Here is a 20,987-nt window from a genome sequence, read left to right on the forward strand (position 1 = left end):
CCCTATTGGGCCCCGCCCCTCCTGCCTGGGGAGTCAGAGCCAAAATTTATACAATTTCTGTTCCCCCTCCCCCAAGGATGTTTGTGGCTAATTTTGGTTACAATCCATGCAGAACTCTAGGACAAGTAGCGATTTAAAGAATTTACCTCTATTTCCCCTATTGGGCCCCACCCCTCCTGCCCCTGGGGGGTCAGAGCCAAAATTTATACAAGTTCTGTTCCCCCCTCCCCTAAGGATGTTTGTGGCCAAATTTGGTTACATTCAATGCAGAACTCTAGGACAAGTAGCGATTTAAAGGATTTACCTCTATTTCCCCTATTGGGCCCCGCCCCTCCTGCCCCCGGGGGGTCAGAGCCAAAATTTATACAAGTTCTGTTCCCCCTCCCCCAAGGATACTTGTGGCCAAATTTGGTTACAATCCATGACTAGTAGCGATTTAAAAGAAATGTTGAAGGACGACGGACGGACGGATGACGGAAGGACGCCGCGCCATGACATAAGCTCACCGGCCCTTTTGGCCAGGTGAGCTAAAAACACACAAAACCACAAATAGTTGTTAGTAAACAGTGAGATCAAAACTACACACCTGCCTATAAGCTAGGTTTTGTCTAACAGAAGGTTGACCTTAACGTTATTTAAGAAACTATAGCCTAATTAAAGAACTGGCTAAAAGGCAAATAAAAAAATATGTTTTTAAGTAAAATTTTGAAAAAGTTCAGACATTTCACCACATTACTTTGCAAAAATAGTAGTGCATACGATGTAAGTCATTGATCAAAACTGTCCAGTCACAAAGCCATAAATGCTCCAGTAGACACAAGTGAAAGTGGTATTTCTAGGATGCATTTAAATTTTTCCACTGCACATGGACACGTACAATTTCCTTAAGGTACCCACTTCGTAGAGGCAGAAAGTATGCCCTATAAAAAATGTGTTCCATTGATATGTAACATGCCTAACTCAGCTAAAGTGAAGATCACTTTCACGGGTAGATCAAATTACAAACAACTGAAAATGGAAACAAATTAAACTCCCTCAAAAGCTCATGATTGATGTGAAATTTTCCAGAACTAATCCTCATTTGCATATTCTTAAAATTCATTCATTCATTCATGTCTTTATTCCTCCAAAATTTGAAGAGTTACAATGAACGTATTATATTATGATGAACAGGAAAACAACAGAAACTTTAGGTAAATAAGGAGAACATTGGTACAGTGCAGAACAATCAAAATAATAAGTGATAACTATAAAATATGACAAAAAAACACCCACAAAAAAGGGAAAAAATACAGAGTGTAGGATGCATTGAGACATACTCTTACTAGTTAAACGTTAGCTGTGAAGCTTTTTCAGAATAAATGCAGCATTCTTTAGCAAATGACGCAAAGCATTGGTCCTCGTCAATAAAAATATCTTTCAATGTGGCTGGTGGACTGCCGAGGAGCATTGAGATTTGAACTTCCCTTGAGGAGTTGGTTAAAAAGGTGTAAACTTGTACTGGGTAGTCATTGACTATCTTCGTGAAAAAAACGTCACGGAGAGATAGCAATGCGCGACTACGACAGTCTAGCAAAGAATGTGCCACTGCATCGTATACATAATCATTGCACTGGGCACAAGAGAGTTCGCAATTTGGTGAAATGCACCATAGCTTAGCAACATTTTTAAACGTTCTATCAAGATATGGGTAACATTTAGATAAGAACCATATCGGCGAAGGACGCATATCACACTGGAGGTTTTTAATCCTCATTTGCATATTCTTAAAATGAATTTATGGATGTTCATTGTATAACATCAATTATTCATCACTTCTCTCTATGTATACACACAGATAGCCTGCATGCCAATAATATGTTTAGATAATAAATACCCACATGATATCGTAATTCCGAATCAAATTGATGAGACATACACACTTGTTTAAATCTAAACAAAATAAAAATTAGAGTTCTGAAAACAGGTGCTCCAGAATATCACACAGAATAACACTGTCCCACAGCTATAGTCTTTATCCAGCTCCCTAGTGTTATTGTATCATTCAGTCAGGGACAGCTGTCGCAGAAATTTTATTAATGATAGGCTTAATAACATGTATGTCCCTCAATATTGTTTCTCCACAGATATATACAAATATACATGTATCATAGATATTTTAATAAAACAGTGTTGCATAACTAATTAACTTCAAAGAAACCTAGTATGTCACATCAAACTAGCTTCAGTTGTAACCTGACATGCCACGATGATTTGAAAAAAAATATTGAAAAGTTTCACATACATTAGTCAGAAATTCAGTACATAGACAGAGCATCAACCTTCGTTAAACAAGCCTAGCTTCTTTAGCAAACATGGTATATGAAAGAGAATGATTCCTCTAAAGTTGCAGGTCAGGCAGTCCACACGTTGACTTACATGCTGCTGTGTTGCTAGGATACAGACATAAGGCTGTAACCTAGATACAGTTTTATTCACAGGTGTAAATTGCCTGCAAGCCAAACACAGACTTCTCCCTACTCCAGGCAGGCAACTCTGCATGATCCTGTCTTGCCAAAAAATAGAAGTTATATCAATAAAACAAGCTAGGATGGTTTGCCATATGTGTTAAGATGTTATTTTTTTCTAGTTAATAAATGTTCTCCTGTATCATAATAGTAAATACTTGTATACTAATTCTGTTTGATGTCTAGTGTTCCAAAAATCAACAAGTCACTAGTTGATTGTATTTCACAACATCAATTTTATTTCAATTATAAACTTAATTAGAATGCCTCAAGATGAACTTAAAAATAGAATCTACCGCATAAATTCATAACAACTGATTTATTTGGGTTTTATATATTACTTTACCTCAGTACTCTTTTGAAACCTAAGTTATGGTCTACGGTGAACTATATACCAAATTAAAGATAAATCATCTGTCTTTCAATCGAGACTAATGCGAGACGCATGACTTCAACGATTATTTCACAAACACGTTTTCCCCCAAGTTGTGTCGTTTTATCAGGCCAATCGAGTTACTCACCTTGATTATATATTGAAATATACCGGTATTGTCAGACGAGTTTAATATGACAAATAGTAGTCCAAGAGCATTTGTGTTGGGACCTACTCATATTAATCAAGGACATATATGAGAAGGATAAGTCACAATGGGTTTTGGGCAAGTACGGCGCAGGAGCTTTTGTGTTTGTGCACTGTCCGCGACATTGGACGACGACTGATTTTCCTTTGATATCCGCCAGCACAACCTTTGATGTAGCTTGCTGGTGCAAGGGTTACCATCTTATTCTCTGAAGCGTGCTGTCATTTCATGAGCTGTTGTATGTTTTTAAAGAAAATTTAAGACATTTCTTTTAAATCTTCCGTCCAAGAAACTACTAAATGCTGTGAAATTTAATTAACTTTTTACATTGGTGTTTTATTGGACTTGACAAGACAAGTATTTGTCTCGTATGGTGTTTAGTAGTATAAAGAGACAGTGACGAATCCTTCTCACTTATGAATCCTTGTATTAATTAAGCTGATAAAAGACAGTACACCCCTACTCCAACAATGTTAGAGGTAAAGCATGAAGAGACACATTTGATCGTTACATCGTGTCTAACCTCCATTCATATCCGGAAAGAATTAACCAAAATCATGCTAAATCAAAAACACAAAACGTCACTCTTGCATTTTTATACTTAATTTTAGACATTTCTTTACCCCCACCACTATTTGTAAGTCTACCTGGTGACCATCTTTACTCAGTAGTTACAAAATTATGTATTATTGCATTTTCACTCTGTAATTAAGCGTCAAACTTCCGCTCAATTTCAATAGCGAAACTTGCAAAGACTCATATAGGCTTCCCAGATTAGATGTCAGCATTGACCAGCAGAAGTTTCTCAATTAATACCAGGGTGTAGAGTTTCGTAAGTGATCTGAACCCCTTGAATATTGATACAACCCAGACATAAATTATCCACATGGATATATAAAGCCAACCATCACGGAGTCATGACAAATTTTAGGAAGGCGTTTTAATTAGTTCCATCCACAACAGCATGCAGAGGCCGTATATTCAGAGAAATTGACCGAATCTCACTAAATGTATTTTATTTTTTGTTGTTTTGTTATTTTTTATTTTCACGCTAAATGGACTTAACTTTCGATAATGAGATATTATGTTATAAACGATATGCGCTGGATTTACCAAAGATGGACAATGAATTGAGGCTATAAGCTGTCTTGAGGCCAATTTTTTCAAGGCAACCATCTCAACATCTCGAATTTTTTTAAAATTCAATGTACATGTGAACTTGATTCAGACCGATTTTGAATAGGTATAACTATTCTTCAACAAGAAAGTTTGTGGTCAAAAGTATTGACTTCAACATTAATAAACCTAACAGCCATATTACCCCCAATCTGCCAGTTAGTGCATACCTGACAACCAGACCAGCTCTCTGTACCCACATTGCCACATCTAATCTAAATCTATATTACTGCTCAAAACAGAAATACTTACATTAATGAAACAAGAGGCCCAGAGGGCCTGTATCGCTCACGGCTGGTTTGTAATGCCAAGTATTGTTCTGAGTACAGGTTTCATTGTTTCTTTTCTGAAGGTATTTTATTAATAACCTCTAAGTCCCCTATTGGGCCCTACCCCTCCTGCCCCCCGAGAGTTCTGTTCTCCTTCCCACAACTTGGCACAAGGATGTTTATGGCCAAATTTGGTCACAATCCAAGCAAAAAACTCTAAGACAAGTAGCGATTTATAGATTTACCTCCATTTCCCCTATTGTGCCCCATCCTTTGTGGTCAAATTTGGTTACAATCCATGCAGAACTCTAGGACAAGTAGCGATTAATAGAATTTACCTCTATTTCCCCCAATTGGGCCCCCCCCTCCTGCGCCCCGGAGGGTCAGAGCCAAAATTTATACAAGTTCTGTTCTCCTACCCCCTAAGGATGTGTTTATGGCCAAATTTGGTTACAATCCATGTAGAACTCTAGGACAAGTACCGATTTATAGGATTTACCTATAATTCCCCTATTGGGCCCCGCCCATCCTGCCCCCGGGACCAGTGCATAAATTTATACAAACTCAGTTCTAATCTCCCAAGGATATTTCTGGCCAAATTTGGTTAATTCCATGCAGAACTCTATGACTAGTAGCGATTTACTTCTATTTCCCCTATTCAGGCCCCACCCGGTGACCCCTCCAGCCTCCGGGGGGCCAGAGCCAAAATTTATACAAGTTCTGTTTCCCCTTCCCCCAAGGACGTTTGTGGCCAAATTTTGGTGACAATCCATGTAGAACTCTATGACTAGTAGCGATTTTAAGGATTTTCCTCTAATTCCCCTATTAGGCCCCGCCCCTCCTGCCCCGGGGGACCAGAGCCAAAATTTATACAAGTTCTGTTCCCCTTCCCCAAGGATGTTTATGGCTGAATTTGGTTACATTCCATTCAGAACTCTATGACCAGTAGCGATTTAAAGGATTTACCTCTATTTCCCCTATTGGGCCCCGCCCCTCCTACCCCTGGGGGATCAGAGCCAAAATTTATACAAGTTCTGTTTCCCTTCCCCCAAGGATGTTTATGGCTAATTTTGGTTACAATCCATGCAGAACTCTAGGACAAGTAGCGATTTAAAGAATTTACCTCTATTTCCCCTATTGGGCCCCGCCCCTCCTGCCTGGGGAGTCAGAGCCAAAATATTATACAATTTCTGTTCCCCCTCCCCCAAGGATGTTTGTGGCTAATTTTGGTTACAATCCATGCAGCAAAACTCTAGGACAAGTAGCGATTTAAAGAATTTTACCTCTATTTTCCCCTATTTTGGGCCCCACCCCTCCTGCCCCTGGGGGGTCAGAGCCAAAATTTATACAAGTTCTGTTCCCCCTCCCCCAAGGATGTTTGTGGCTAATTTTGGTTACAATCCATGCAGAACTCTAGGACAAGTAGCGATTTAAAGAATTTACCCCTATTTCCCCTATTGGGCCCCGCCCCTCCTGCCCCCGGGGGGTCAGAGCCAAAATTTATACAAGTTCTGTTCCCCCTCCCCCAAGGATACTTGTGGCCAAATTTGGTTACAATCCATGACTAGTAGCGATTTAAAAGAAATGTTGACAGACGACGGACGGACGGATGACGGACGGACGCCGCGCCATGACATAAGCTCACCGGCCCTTCGGGCCAGGTGAGCTTAAAACACAAAACCACAAATAGTTGTTAGTAAACAGTGAGATCAAAACTACACACCTGCCTATAAGCTAGGTTTGTCTAACAGAAGGTTGACCTTAACGTTATTTAAGAAACTATAGCCTAATTAAAGAACTGGCTAAAAGGCAAATAAAAAAATATGTTTTTAAGTAAAATTTTGAAAAAGTTCAGACATTTCAGACATTTCACCACATTACTTTGCAAAAATAGTAGTGCATACGATGTAAGTCATTGATCAGAAACTGTCCAGTCACAAAGCCATAAATGCTCCAGTGCACACAAGTGAAAGTGTATTTCTAGGATGATTTAATTTTTCCACTGCACATGGACACGTACAATTTCCTTAAGGTACCACTTCTAGAGGCAGAAAGTATGCCCTATAAAAAATGTGTTCCATTGATATGTAACATGCCTAACTCGGCTAAAGTGAAGATCACTTTCATACGGTAGATCAAATTACAAACAACTGAAAATGGCAACAAATTAAACTCCCCCCCCCCCTCAAAAGCTCTCATGATTGATGTGAAATTTTCCAGAACTAATCCTCATTTGCATATTTCTTAAAATTCATTCATTCATTCATGTCTATATTCCTCCAAACTTTGAAGAGTTACAATCTCTTATTATACACACATATGAGCCAGGATGCCAATAGAATGCTTTAGATAAATAAGAGATACCCATCATGGTACAGTGCAGATACGAATCAAAAAAAAAAATTGATAACAATAGAAATCAGACAAAAAAAATCCACAAAAAAGGTAAAAAAATACAGTGTGTAGAGATGCATCTGTTGAGTACATACTCTTACACAGTTATAACCTTACTGTCTGTGAAGCCTTTTTCAGAATAAATCGCAGCAATTCTTATAGCAAATGACGTCAAAGCATTGGTCCTCGTCAATAAAAATATCTTAATCAATGTGGCTGGTGGATCCTGCGCGATGGATGCATTGAGATATTGAACTTCTCCTTGAGGAGTTGGTTAAAAAGTGTTGTAAACTATGTACTGGTTATCATTGACTATCTTTCGTAGAAAAAAACCCGTCACGGGGAGAGATAGCAATTGCGCGACGTACCGACAGTCTTAGCAAAGTAATGTGAGGCCACTGCATCGTAATACATAATCATTGTCACTAGGGCACAAGAGAGTTCGCAATTTGGTGAAATGCACCATAGCTTAGCAACATTTTTAAACGTTTCTATACAAGATATGGGTAACATTTAGATAATAACCATATCGGCGAAGGACGCATATCACACTGGAGGTTTTTAATCCATCATTTGCATATTCTTAAAATGAATTGTATGGATGTTCATTGTAATAGACATCAATTTATTCATCACTTCTCTCCTATGTATACACACAGATAGCCTGCATGCCAATAATATGTTTAGATAATAAAATACCCACTTGTTTGATATCGGTAATTCCGCAATCAAATTGATGAGAACATACACACTTGTTTAAATCTAAACAAATAAAAAATTAGAGTTCTGAAAACAGGTGCTCCAGAAATATCACAGAACACAGAATAAACACTGTCCCACAGCTATAGTCTTTATCCAGCTCCCTAGTGTTTATTGTATCATTCAGTCAGGACCAGCTGTCGCAGAAAATTTTATTAATGATTTGCTTTAATAACATGTATGTCCCTCAATAGTGTATTTCTCCACAAGATATATACAAATATAACATGTATCATAGATATTTTAATAAAACAGTGTTGCATAACTAATTAACTTCAAAGAAACCTAGTATGTCACATCAAACTAGCTTCAGTTGTAACCTGACATGCCACGATGATTTGAAAAAAAAATATTGAAAAGTTTCACATACATTAGTCAGAAATTCAGTACATAGACAGAGCATCAACCTTCGTTAAACAAGCCTAGCTTCTTTAGCAAACATGGTATATGAAAGAGAATGATTCCTCTAAAAGTTGCAGGTCAGGCAGTCCACACGTTGACTTACATGCTGCTGTGTTGCTAGGATACAGACATAAGGCTGTAACCTAGATACAGTTTTTTATTCACAGGTGTAAATTGCCTGCAAGCCAAACACAGACTTCTCCCTACTCCAGGCAGGCAACTCTGCATGATCCTGTCTTGCCAAAAAATAGAAGTTATATCAATAAAACAAGCTAGGATGGTTTGCCATATGTGTTAAGATGTTATTTTTTTCTAGTTAATAAATGTTCTCCTGTATCATAATAGTAAATACTTGTATACTAATTCTGTTTGATGTCTAGTGTTCCAAAAATCAACAAGTCACTAGTTGATTGTATTTCACAACATCAATTTTATTTCAATTATAAACTTAATTAGAATGCCTCAAGATGAACTTAAAAATAGAATCTACCGCATAAATTCATAACAACTGATTTATTTGGGTTTTATATATTACTTTACCTCAGTACTCTTTTGAAACCTAAGTTATGGTCTACGGTGAACTATATACCAAATTAAAGATAAATCATCTGTCTTTCAATCGAGACTAATGCGAGACGCATGACTTCAACGATTATTTCACAAACACGTTTTCCCCCAAGTTGTGTCGTTTTATCAGGCCAATCGAGTTACTCACCTTGATTATATATTGAAATATACCGGTATTGTCAGACGAGTTTAATATGACAAAAAGTAGTCCAAGAGCATTTGTGTTGGGACCTACTCATATTAATCAAGGACATATATGAGAAGGATAAGTCACAATGGGTTTTGGGCAAGTACGGCGCAGGAGCTTTTGTGTTTGTGCACTGTCCTTGACATTGGACGACGACTGATTTTCCTTTGATATCCGCCAGCACAACCTTTGATGTAGCTTGCTGGTGCAAGGGTTACCATCTTATTCTCTGAAGCGTGCTGTCATTTCATGAGCTGTTGTATGTTTTTAAAGAAAATTTAAGACATTTCTTTTAAATCTTCCGTCCAAGAAACTACTAAATGCTGTGAAATTTAATTAACTTTTTACATTGGTGTTTTATTGGACTTGACAAGACAAGTATTTGTCTCGTATGGTGTTTAGTAGTATAAAGAGACAGTGACGAATCCTTCTCACTTATGAATCCTTGTATTAATTAAGCTGATAAAAGACAGTACACCCCTACTCCAACAATGTTAGAGGTAAAGCATGAAGAGACACATTTGATCGTTACATCGTGTCTAACCTCCATTCATATCCGGAAAGAATTAACCAAAATCATGCTAAATCAAAAACACAAAACGTCACTCTTGCATTTTTATACTTAATTTTAGACATTTCTTTACCCCCACCACTATTTGTAAGTCTACCTGGTGACCATTTTTACTCAGTAGTTACAAAATTATGTATTATTGCATTTTCACTCTGTAATTAAGCGTCAAACTTCCGCTCAATTTCAATAGCGAAACTTGCAAAGACTCATATAGGCTTCCCAGATTAGATGTCGGCATTGACCAGCAGAAGTTTCTCAATTAATACCGACGTCTAACATTATTGGACTAAGTACACCCCAATGATAAGAACCAGCAAATGTATTCGTTTCATTGCGAATCACTTCCCCAGTTCATTCATCCTTCGACACATTCGAACAGGTAAGCTCTATCAAGTTCCAATGTAACACTGTCGCAGTTATCACGTGTTCTCAATACCTTTCTCATGTGCTCGACTTAGTCGACAGATGGAGGTTGACCCCTGCACACGACAACATTAATGACATTGCAGCTGTGCAACGAATGTCAAATATCAACAATTAACGTATGCCAATACACCAACTGATACTAATTTCGCTGTAAAACAAGTGTTTCAATTTTGTAATCATGTATCCTGCTCATTATTTTGTTTTTTCTTACCGAAAAGCTGATCCAACACTTCTCCCTATGATCTTTTCGCTGTTATCAGCCGAAGTGAAGAGTACTTTCAAGGGAGATAATACCGAAATATAATTTGACACCAGGCGGGGCATTATATTGAGAATTTATCACGTTTCCCGTTATTTGTACTGTAATGTTTTAGAAAGTTTATTATATGGTTTTAAGTAATGGAAATATTAGTTAATTTCTACCACAAAATTTAATTGCATTTAGTTGCTGATTTATCATAAAACCAGAGATTTAAATCTCTGATAAAACTTATATAAATCCATGTGCATACATACTGTACTGTAAAAAAATAGGGAAACCAAAAGATAATTCGTCTATTAGTTTTTAGGGTTGTATATTATAATAGATAAAACTGAACCACATAAAATATCAAATTCTCATCGAGGCATCATTTTTTTACATAATACATATGAAGGTCTTTCTGAATGGAATTTATACGGCAAGTCCATAAATTGTGAATTTGACATCTTGTGAGCGGTACGGTAGATATTAAGAATGGTAGTTATGTTTGTTTTGGACAAAAATAATATGTAAATGCATGTATACGCATAAAATAATTGGAAAACTACAAAAAAGTATAGAAACTATGCCCGAGTGATTTTCGGAGGCAGTGCTCCACTACGACACATAGGGACCAATTCGTACCCGGCCGAAAGCTATAGTAGGCCGGGTACGTATATTCGTTCTACAGTGAAATTAGCAGCAATACAACTTTAAACACCTAAATATCCTCGGATTTAAAAAAAAAACCGTTCCCAGTCTCTAAAATGTTCCGTCTTTGCATATTACAGAGTTAGCTCCATTGCGGGTAGGTATCGATTGTTACGTCATTATTTTGTGAGCGTAATTCACGTCATTTTCTCCGAAAAGTATGACGTTACGCTCGAAAACACATGACGTCACAATCAATACCTACCCGCAAGGGCAGATAACTCTGTAATATGCAAATACGGAATATTGTAAATATAATCACTCGGATTCTCGCAAAAGTTTGCAAACAAAAAAAAATTCATAACCATATGAAGTTAAAAAATAGTTACATCAATGCTAATAATTATTTTTTCAGACTACTTGATAGCATGAAGTACGTTTAACCCTTAGACTGCCAAGTTTTTGACGTCGCCAAATTCGAACTGTCAAATAGCCGACCTGCCAATTATGACGTTATGGCAATTATGACGTCATTTCATTTTTGCTTTATATCTTCAGGAGATTAATGCATATACGCTGACACAGACACTCGCCTAAATGATTATTAGAAGAAAGAAAATATGAATAAATTTGTTTAAATTGTATTAATATACTAATACTTTTTTTATATCATACTTACTCATTTCATATGTTTCTATTTTTAAATATTACAAAGGCGAGTTTATGACATATGAAAAATGATGAATCCATCAAAGTTGAGTTATTATTGTATATATTTACACGTACGTATGTACTTATATACACGCCACTGTGCTATATTGACTAATTAACAACACAAAGAGAAGTTTTTTTCTCCAGATCAACCATAAGTCAATTTGACATACATAAAATGATATATTTATTAACTTATATAATAACGTTATAGGTTTTTGAGTGAAATCCGTGTATTTCCGAAACACAGTTTACACACCACAGGCCTATATACATAATTCTTTTATTTCAGTTGATGGTGTAGTTTTAAATCTACATTTCTATGCAGTGGTGTAATCGAATACATTCTCTATGCAATCTTCTCCTGCATAGCGTACATGCAGTTCGGCTTCGGCGCCTGATTTCTCCGCGAGCACGGCTAGAGCCATCCTCGATACTCCAGGGGTTCCGATCACTTACGATCTCTACACCCCTGGACTATCTCATAGTAAAACTGGAGGCAACAGAACAGAACAGGTAATTGAGTCGTTTGATGTATATCAAAAGAGCCGTATAACGGTACACTGTGGTTGACTGTGTGGCTTTGAAGTTGGGCGTCGCTCTCTCTGTAGTCTTCAAAGGAAACATTTGCTGGTCTGTGATTGGTCAAATGTTTTCCGCTGAGCTGCCTTCATTTTCACTATGAGATAGTCCAGGGGTGTAGAGATCGTAAGTGATCGGAACCCCTGGAGTATCGAGGATGGGCTAGAGTATACGCAACAGCCTTTTTTTAACTTCCGTTGCGGGAGGAGGTCTACATGACATCTCCTCGGTCTCGGTCTTACTTCCTGTGCATCGGGCTGAACTCCAGCTAAATTTTCTATGACCATCTGAATAAACTTAAGCCTTGATACCACTCTATCCGACATGTTGTTCTTATATAAAATATAGGCGTTCATCTACCTATTATATTGGTGAATGATGTTTGGGCGTCCGGTCTGCATCTCCTGAGCAGGAAGGAAAGTGCTCAACATACGCACTGGTTTTTTACCCACCTTCGTCTTTGTACGCTACACAAAGAACATCTCTCTGGCGCATGTGAATGACAGTGCCAGCCTGGTGGTCTGCCTGCTGAATGTTACGCGGCATTGGGCGATTTTTTCGCAATGTTCCCGTTACATAGGTATTGCATGTTAAAAGACGGGATGCAAGATTAAGAGAAGAAATATATTAAGACGAAATAGCTATCAAAGAATACATGGTAGCCTTTGTGAAACAGGGAGGTTTATCTCAAGAGACTTTCCATGACATGAGTTCCTTGCAACTCTCCTCTTGGTGTTGGATCAAATTGTCTCCCTCTGTAAATCCAGTTGCCGCTTCACACAGCATCCAGAATTTGATACCGAATTTGGCTGCCTTGGTTGGAATATACTGACGCATTACACTCTGACCTCTTGCAGGCACTAGCGTCTCGTCTACACATAGCTCCTGATTGGGTATCAAAAACCTTTGAAATATTCTGTTGCTAAAGGTTAGCAGTGGTTTGAAACGTGCAGCTGGATCATATGCTGGATGCTGCAAAATAATGAACCATTCTAATACATCGTACATTTTTGAAAAATTGCCAAGTCTTTTAAACCGTATCGTTTACAACATTCAGGGACGGCAAATTAGCTTAACAATTTCATAGAAGGAAGTATGACAGACCTTTAGTCTCTGTTATTTAATGAATGCTCACATTTCCTATTTTATATAAAAACAAAAAACTATGCCTAAGCTTTATCACTCAATAACACATACATGTCTCCGATAATCAGACACGTGCAGGAACTAACTTTAAGATGTTTTGGAATGTATTCCTAGAAAAAACTGTCTTAAACCAGGATGAAAGTTGGCTCGGTAACATAGGATTCAGATACTTTCTATGGATGTCTTTCTAACAATTTCCACGTTAAAAAATATGGCCAAAAAGGATTTGAACGTCTGTACTGTCAATAGTTTCCATCTATGCAGTCGTGCGAACCTGTCTAAATTTTCTGTTGTTCGAAGATAATTCCTCGCATATCTGTCAAAGTAATACATACAGATACATGTAAATGACAATAAAATTGCAATTAAGGAATGGATAACGTTTTTTAAATCATATGTACTGCATGCTACAGTAGATCGGTATTATCTAATACATGTATGCAGTTGATAGATATTGTCAAATATACGTATACAGTAGATCGGTAATATCAAATACATGTATAGAGTAGATCGGTATTATCAAATACATGTATACAGTAGAGATCGGTATTATCAAATACATGTATACAGTAGATCTGTATTATCAAATACATGCATACAGTAGATCGGTAATATCAAATACATGCATACAGTAGATCGGCATTATCAAACACATGTATACAGTAGATCGGTATTATGAAACACATGTATACAGTAGATCGGTATTATCAAATACATGTATACAGTAGATCGGCATTATCAAATACATGTATACAGTAGATCGGCATTATCAAATACACGTATACAGTTGATCGGTAATATCAAATACACGTATACATTAGATCGGCATTATCAAATACATGTATACAGTAGATCGGTATTATCAATACATGTATACAGTAGATCGGCATTATCAAATACATGTATACAGATCATACATGATCGGCATTACCAAATACACGTATACAGTTGATCGGTAAATATCAAATACACGTATACATTAGATCGGCATTATCAAATACATGTATACAGTAGATCGGTATTATCAAATACATGTATACAATAGATCGGCATTATCAAATACATAACGTATACAGTAAAATCGGTATTATCAAATACATGTATAGAGTAGATCGGTATTATCAAATACATGTATACAGTAGATCGGTATTATCAAAACCATGTATACAGTAGATCGGTATTATCAAATACATGTATACAGTAGATCGGTATTATCAAATACATTTATACAGTAGATCGGTACTATCATATACATGTATACAGTAGATCAGTATTATATAGAATACTTGTATACAGTAGATCAGTATTATAAAAATACATGTATACAGTAGATCAGTATTATAAAATACATGTAATATCAGAAGTATAGGTACAAGGTTGGACGAGTGGGACGATAATAATGTTTATGGAAAGGAACACAATAGAAGAAAACGATTTTTATGGATTATACCGTAAAGCTTTGAATGTTAATTTACAAAGACTGTGTTCCCTTATTTTATGCGATATTAGAGTAATCAAAACATAGATAAATCACAGACAGCGATTGAAAAATTATGGGCTTTGTCTGGAGTGCTCTAATGTTGTCACTGTTATTTCTAGCTACAACTTTTGCAGATTTCCGTTATAATCTACCATATTTCATCACAACATGTTGATGAATAATTTTCTTTTCCAATGCACTTTCTTTATTCTCTCTAAGTAAAACTTCATAAAAAGAATCCACTCAACAAAGTGGCATGACAGCAATAATAGCTTTTTATGCTTGATCATCATAATTATATTCTTTCCCCAATTCCAACTTTTGTAAATCAATTATTAATTTCTGGTAAAAAAAAAAAAAAAAAAAAAAAACGTTCCCAGTCTCTAAAATATTCCGTCTTTGCATATTTCAGAGTTAGCTCCCTTGCGGGTAGGTATCGATTGTTACGTCATTATTTTGTGAGCGCAATTCACGTCATTTTCTCCGAAAAGACGTATGACGTTACGCTCGAAAACACATGACATCACAATCAATACCTACCAGCAAGGGCAGATAACTCTGTAATATGCAAATATATGGAATATTGTAAATATAATCACTCGGATTCTCACAAAAGTTTGCAAACAAAAATAATTTCATAACCATATGAAGTTAAAAAATAGTTACATCAATGCTAATAATTATTTTTTTCAGACTACTTGATAACATGAAGTACGTTTAAACGTACGATTATTTTGATTCAATACGCAACGTCGACGTCTCTATTGTGACGTCATTATTATGTCGGATTTTCGCGTCATTCTCGGATGTTTTCTTCATAGTATATAACGCGTCATTCCAATCAGAGAGTTGGATTTAGTATGAAAACAAATAAAAATTAATTATTGTATTTTGTTTCAAAAACAATTGGGCTCATTTATGTCATTTTGGTAGGAAAAAAATCATGTTATTATGCGAAACTATCGCGTTAATACGCGAAACTTTTGGCTTTATAACGCGAAAAAATACTATATACTACATCATCTAACTTTTATTTCGGGTCTCTGCATTAACATTGTTTAACCCATTGAGTGCCACAGGATTCCTCTAAGAGAGTGCCAAGCCGTGTTTCGATCAAAATGTGATTTGAAAAAAATATGACGTAGAACAATTGAACAATATACCCAGCGATGACATCACGTCATTATCACGGCAAGCCTGGAAGCCCTCTCGTCACAAAACGGATACTGTTATGCACAACCAATAAAAGTACATGTTTGTGTACAGTTCCTAGTCAAATGAATTTTTACCAAATTTGACATAGTTTCTCGTCACTGATTCTTTTGAGAAAAACATGTTTTACAAACAAGAGAATATCTTCATCGCCATGTTTAGCATAACAAGGAAAGGAAGGTGTCAGCTTTGAGCTGTACACAAAAATAATGATAACTAAAAAAAAAACATTGGAAAACTATGCAAATACATGTAGAAAATAAAACAAATATAGAGGAAAATTTAGCAATGCGGAAAGACTTTTGACCCGAAACTGTTGATATAGCGTTTAAGTTCATGTACTATATGTGTATTTTTAGATATTTCAACAGAAGTTTTTATATCGAATGATATGAATCGTTGAAATAAAAAAAATGTATCGTCTCAAATGACATTTTATTCAAAACAGAAAAAAAAACATTCTTCGTGACGTCTGTCTGTACATGTATACATGTGCCTTACATGTACTTTACGGAAATTCCTTGAACATACCGTATTCGCACATTTGTATGACTCTTAAAATGTATAAGAAACTAAGAACGATATTGTAACAAAATAGGCCTAGTGGCCTGTGGTTTGGGCATATATCCGATCAGGTATCGGATCGAGGTGTTCCAGTTTACATTTAAGATACAGTGTTTAAGATGTAACAAAACAGGTTAGTGGCCTGTGGTTAGGGCATATACCCGATCAGGGATCGGGTCGAGGTGTTTCAGTTAACATAAACGATACTGTGTGGTAGAGAATATTTGAAGATTCTGACATAAATAGCGCTAGAACGTAGCGTGGCAGTTTTATGCTCTGGGCATAGAAATATAAATACTGAAGATTGTTATTCATTGAGTTATTGCATTGTATAATTAATTGTTAAGATGCGAGAGTGATTGAAATAATGTACGAGTGCATCACGTCAAGGTCTCGATCTTTCCGACAAACATGACTAGTGTGTGGAATGTGTTCGATATAAGATTAAGTAATCGACATTATATGTAAATCAATGAATGTACAAACCCATGTGTTAGTTATCTCGCTGAGATACTGTCGATTTCATTGTTAGACGACTTTATTTAGCTGTAAATGTCGTTGTTGACAGTCATGTGTTCGTCGCTGACAACTTGTTGTCAAAATGACGTAGTCGGCGTTTCGAGTGTATTCGTTGTAGAAATATTGTTAAGAATGTCTGTTATTATAATTAGAACTCGTTTTATTGTTTATGAAGAATTTGTGTATTTGATTTATGTAACAGATGCAATTGTATACGGTAGTGTATATTATTATAGTAAACGGAGGGATTATATTATAGTTCCTTTTGCGTAAGGTCTCGGGGTGTGAGACAGGCCGAAATCCCAGTTAAAAAACGGCCCCACCAGTAAAAACGAGCCCCAGTTCAGAACGGCCCCACTGCAAATAACGGCCCCAGTTAAACGGCCCCAGTATAAAATCGGTGCCCCGTAACAATATAAATATATATTAAAATATATGGTATTAGATTTATATATTATGCATATCTATGTATACACATGTAATATAATATAACATTATGTCTTGTTAATTAATATGGTTATTCATAAAAATATTTTCTTTAATGAATTTCACGGTAGACTATTACGTGTCCAATGCATTTAGATGCATATCCATAATATACTACATATAAAATAAACAAAAAGTGGTAAATATAAAAAGTACATTTTATTTATTGAATTTTATTAGAGGGTGTCTGCCAACACTGAACCTGCCTCCGCAGTTTCACGTGTTGCCCAGCTCTTGCCACGTGGAGGCCCCCTCTGCAAGAGCCACACGATTGTTTAAAGTCTATAAAAAAATCAAATATATCAGAATCACTAGTTATAAAATCACATACATATCCGATCGCGTAGAAGTCCGGGAAAACACTAAAGTCACATATATCCGATCGCGTTGAGGAAACACTAAAGTCACTTATATCCGATCGCGTTAAAGGAAAACACTAAAGTCACATTATATCCGATCGCGTTAAAGGGAAACACTGAAATCACATATCCGATCGCGTAGACAGTGGAAAACATAAGTCACATATAATATCCGATCGCGTATACGTAGATGTCCAAAGCGAATCACTGTTCCGTCGCGGGTCGCGGTGCATAGATGTGTCCGACTCTCCTGAGGAGGCTGAGGTGGAAATCCTATCAGCATCATAGTCGTCCACAGCTCAGTGATCTTTCCCTGGATCCTTCGATATGTGGTCCTCTGGTGGCGCTGGAGGGCGTTCTGGGGAGACCAGGCGCATCTGGATCGTCACCAGGGGAGGCTTCTTGCAATAGCAGAGGGACCATCATGTAGAACGGCAAGTTGGCGAGCGTCCAGACCTTACCGTTCAGCGTGTGATGCCATCCTGCAACAAAAAAGGTAATGTGAATAATCTAATAATATAATACTAGGTACTATGAACAATACTTTTTAGTGTATTATCTCAATACAATACTCTTAATAGAATATTTCGACGAAAGTAAAAAAAAAAAAAATAAGGTAAATAGGTCTCTGCTGGTAGGAGTTTGGGCTCTACAGCGGCGTAAAGCGCCAAAAAGGGGGAGGCTGGACGGCCGTGACTCCGGATCCGTGGAACGCCGTGATTTGACTAACATCCGGTGGTTACGCAGTCCTCTGCAATCTCCAATGGCGAGTAAGTCCTTCACCGTCCGCCTCTTCATGGTGTCGGCGGTAACATCTCCAATGGTAATATACCAAGAAATTATCTGGGTAAAACAAGAAATGACGCTATTCATTAACTACATAATACATTTTCCAATAGTAACAAAGAGATAATAACTGAATATACTAAAAAGGTTTCACTACAATTGCAAATTAAAATTTTCTTAACTATCTAATCAATTTCCTAAATGAAAAAATAGATATAATGGTATAATGAATAGGTTCAATATAATTGTTTTAAATATTTCAAGTTATTCCCATCAATAGTTCCTTGTTTTATTGTTATAGTTATAGGACCTGACGTTTGATTGGTCAATAGCCGTACTATCCATATAAGGCAATTATACATTTCTAGTAAACTTTATACATGTGGTATGGTATAGTTAACGTCTATATAAATAAAATGTTTTATAAACATAAGAATAACTGATATATATTCTTTCAGCCAATCAGCGGGCGGCCTAGCCTCGCCCGAGGCCCAAAGGTTATAAATAGGGGTGAGCACAGGGCCTCGCCACTTCTGTTTCACCGGTACCAGCGAGCGGTCACTACGCTCTCGCAGGATAATAGCGCCAGACGAAATTGGTTATTTCTTAAGTTAGGATTAGACACTCACATGTTTTAAGAGTAAGGCTCTTAGCCTCTATGAGTTGTCTAAGTATTTATTTCTTGGATTATTTGGTTATAGGATATGAAACTCATAAGTTTCAAGAGTGCGGCTCTTAGCCTCTATGAGTTATCATTGTATATGTATTTTATGACAAGCTTAGGAAAGACTCTCATAAGTTTCAAGAGTGCGTCTCTTAGCCTCTGTGAGATGTCAGTAGTCGATTTCTCAGGAAAGACGCATAAGTTTCAAGAGTACGGCTCTTAGCTTCTGTGAGATTACTGGAATTATGGAGATTATCATTCTTATTTAACACATGTTGTGACTTTCTCAGTTAGATAATATATTCTTTAACTTTTATTTCTGGCTTGAGTCTTTTATTATACTGGATCATTCCGGATAAGCAATCGTTGAGACTTGTAGTCTTAACCTACGGATCATACAAAATATAAGGTTAGACAGGAACTGCGACCTGGGTGCTGGGTACTACCTGCACGCTACCAAGGAATACTCAGGAATACCGCACCCGGGTCCGGTTTTTGTCACAATATAGGCAAATCAGACGGTCAGCCACCGAAATATATCCTTTCGGTATATAAATGATAGCGGTCGATCATATTCGTTGACTGGGCGGAACATTTCTATCTCTATATCTTTATATATATACCAGGTAATACTGTGTCACAGTATTACATATATGTATAATAGAGAGAAACATATCTATAGAGCCAAACGCCTGTGGTGTAATAATAACCGCAACATAGCAAGCCAAGGGTACCCAAAACAGGGACAGAATCGTATTGATTGGCAAGCGAGGTAGGTGTAATCGATTACTTCACTTTAATATATTTCCTCATTGCAAGATAAATGGCATACATTTTCCCGGTGCAGACTTTGTGCATCTTTTTTCAGAAAGATGAATAAGGCGGACGAGTCCGCATAAAATCGTAGACATTTATATGTGTAATGCATCATGAAGAATTTTATGATATTAGTGCTACATTATGTATTTTTGAACATTGGTTAAAATTTTATTTCAGTATTATTTAATTTGATTTCCACAAACTTTCCTAACTTTATTTTCTTCTTATGACATGATATTTTAAAGCTACATTTTGTACATGTATCTATTCACGTCTGTTTCAGTTAATTACTCTATATATAACATATGGTTTATCGTAATTTATTCATTGCGTTTTTATAGCTCATCTATCCTTTGAAGTTAATTATCCCGTCTGGTCTTACTAGTACTATGGCACTTACGACTCAGACAATAGATAAGCTAATTATCTCACCTGTCCGAGTACCGACCAGCCATAATAGAGTCACACATGCCAGGTGTCACCCATTGTATCAATTGTACATTTAATCCCATGTCTCATATTTTGTCATCAGTTAGGATCTAGAGCTCGGTCTCTACGGGTCAATTTTCGGACACTCCGGAAATCGCCTTCCGACTCATAGAAAAGTGATTTAATAAATTTGTATTTGAACAACTAATCAACGTCTTTGGATTTTATACCAGGACAAGGAAAATATTACAACTACCGGAAATTCCGTTGTGATAATGTATAATCTTTTCACATTAATCTGAGACAAATCTGAACAGTATTGCCAGCCGCGCGAGAACACCAAAAAGCCCACACACAAAAATTCCTACGCAATGAAAATCGTTAGATTTGATTTGTTAGTTACTTATTTTTGGTTATGTCGATATTTATCGACGTACGTTTGATATGTCTGTAATTTTAACATTAAAGTGAACGAGAGCTATTTGTCTAAGCATATGTT

At 36.7% G+C, this 20,987-nt stretch overlaps 1 protein-coding gene and 1 pseudogene across 2 annotated transcripts in view; both read right to left on the bottom strand.

Moving 5' to 3' along the window:
- Nucleotides 1-10,138, bottom strand: part of LOC138320886 (kynurenine aminotransferase-like) — a 28,908-nt gene extending 18,770 nt beyond the window's left edge. Inside the window, exon 1 of one of the 2 annotated variants that reach the window (XM_069264175.1) lies at nt 10,051-10,138. Coding sequence is in view for 1 of the 2 variants with exons in the window: in XM_069264172.1 (XP_069120273.1) it covers nt 2,419-2,541 (123 nt within the window). In the remaining variant the exon portion in view is untranslated. Of the gene's footprint in view, nt 1-2,418; nt 2,571-10,050 lie in introns of those variants that run through there. The other variant, XM_069264172.1, reaches the window with a different exon arrangement.
- Nucleotides 10,139-12,468: 2,330 nt separating this feature from the next.
- On the bottom strand, nt 12,469-18,076 carry LOC138322152 (piggyBac transposable element-derived protein 4-like; annotated as a pseudogene).
- Between the last annotated feature and the right edge of the window lie 2,911 nt (nt 18,077-20,987).

Source organism: Argopecten irradians, chromosome 4, assembly GCF_041381155.1.
Source record: "Argopecten irradians isolate NY chromosome 4, Ai_NY, whole genome shotgun sequence".
In the NCBI taxonomy this organism is placed as follows: Eukaryota; Metazoa; Mollusca; class Bivalvia; order Pectinida; family Pectinidae; genus Argopecten; species Argopecten irradians.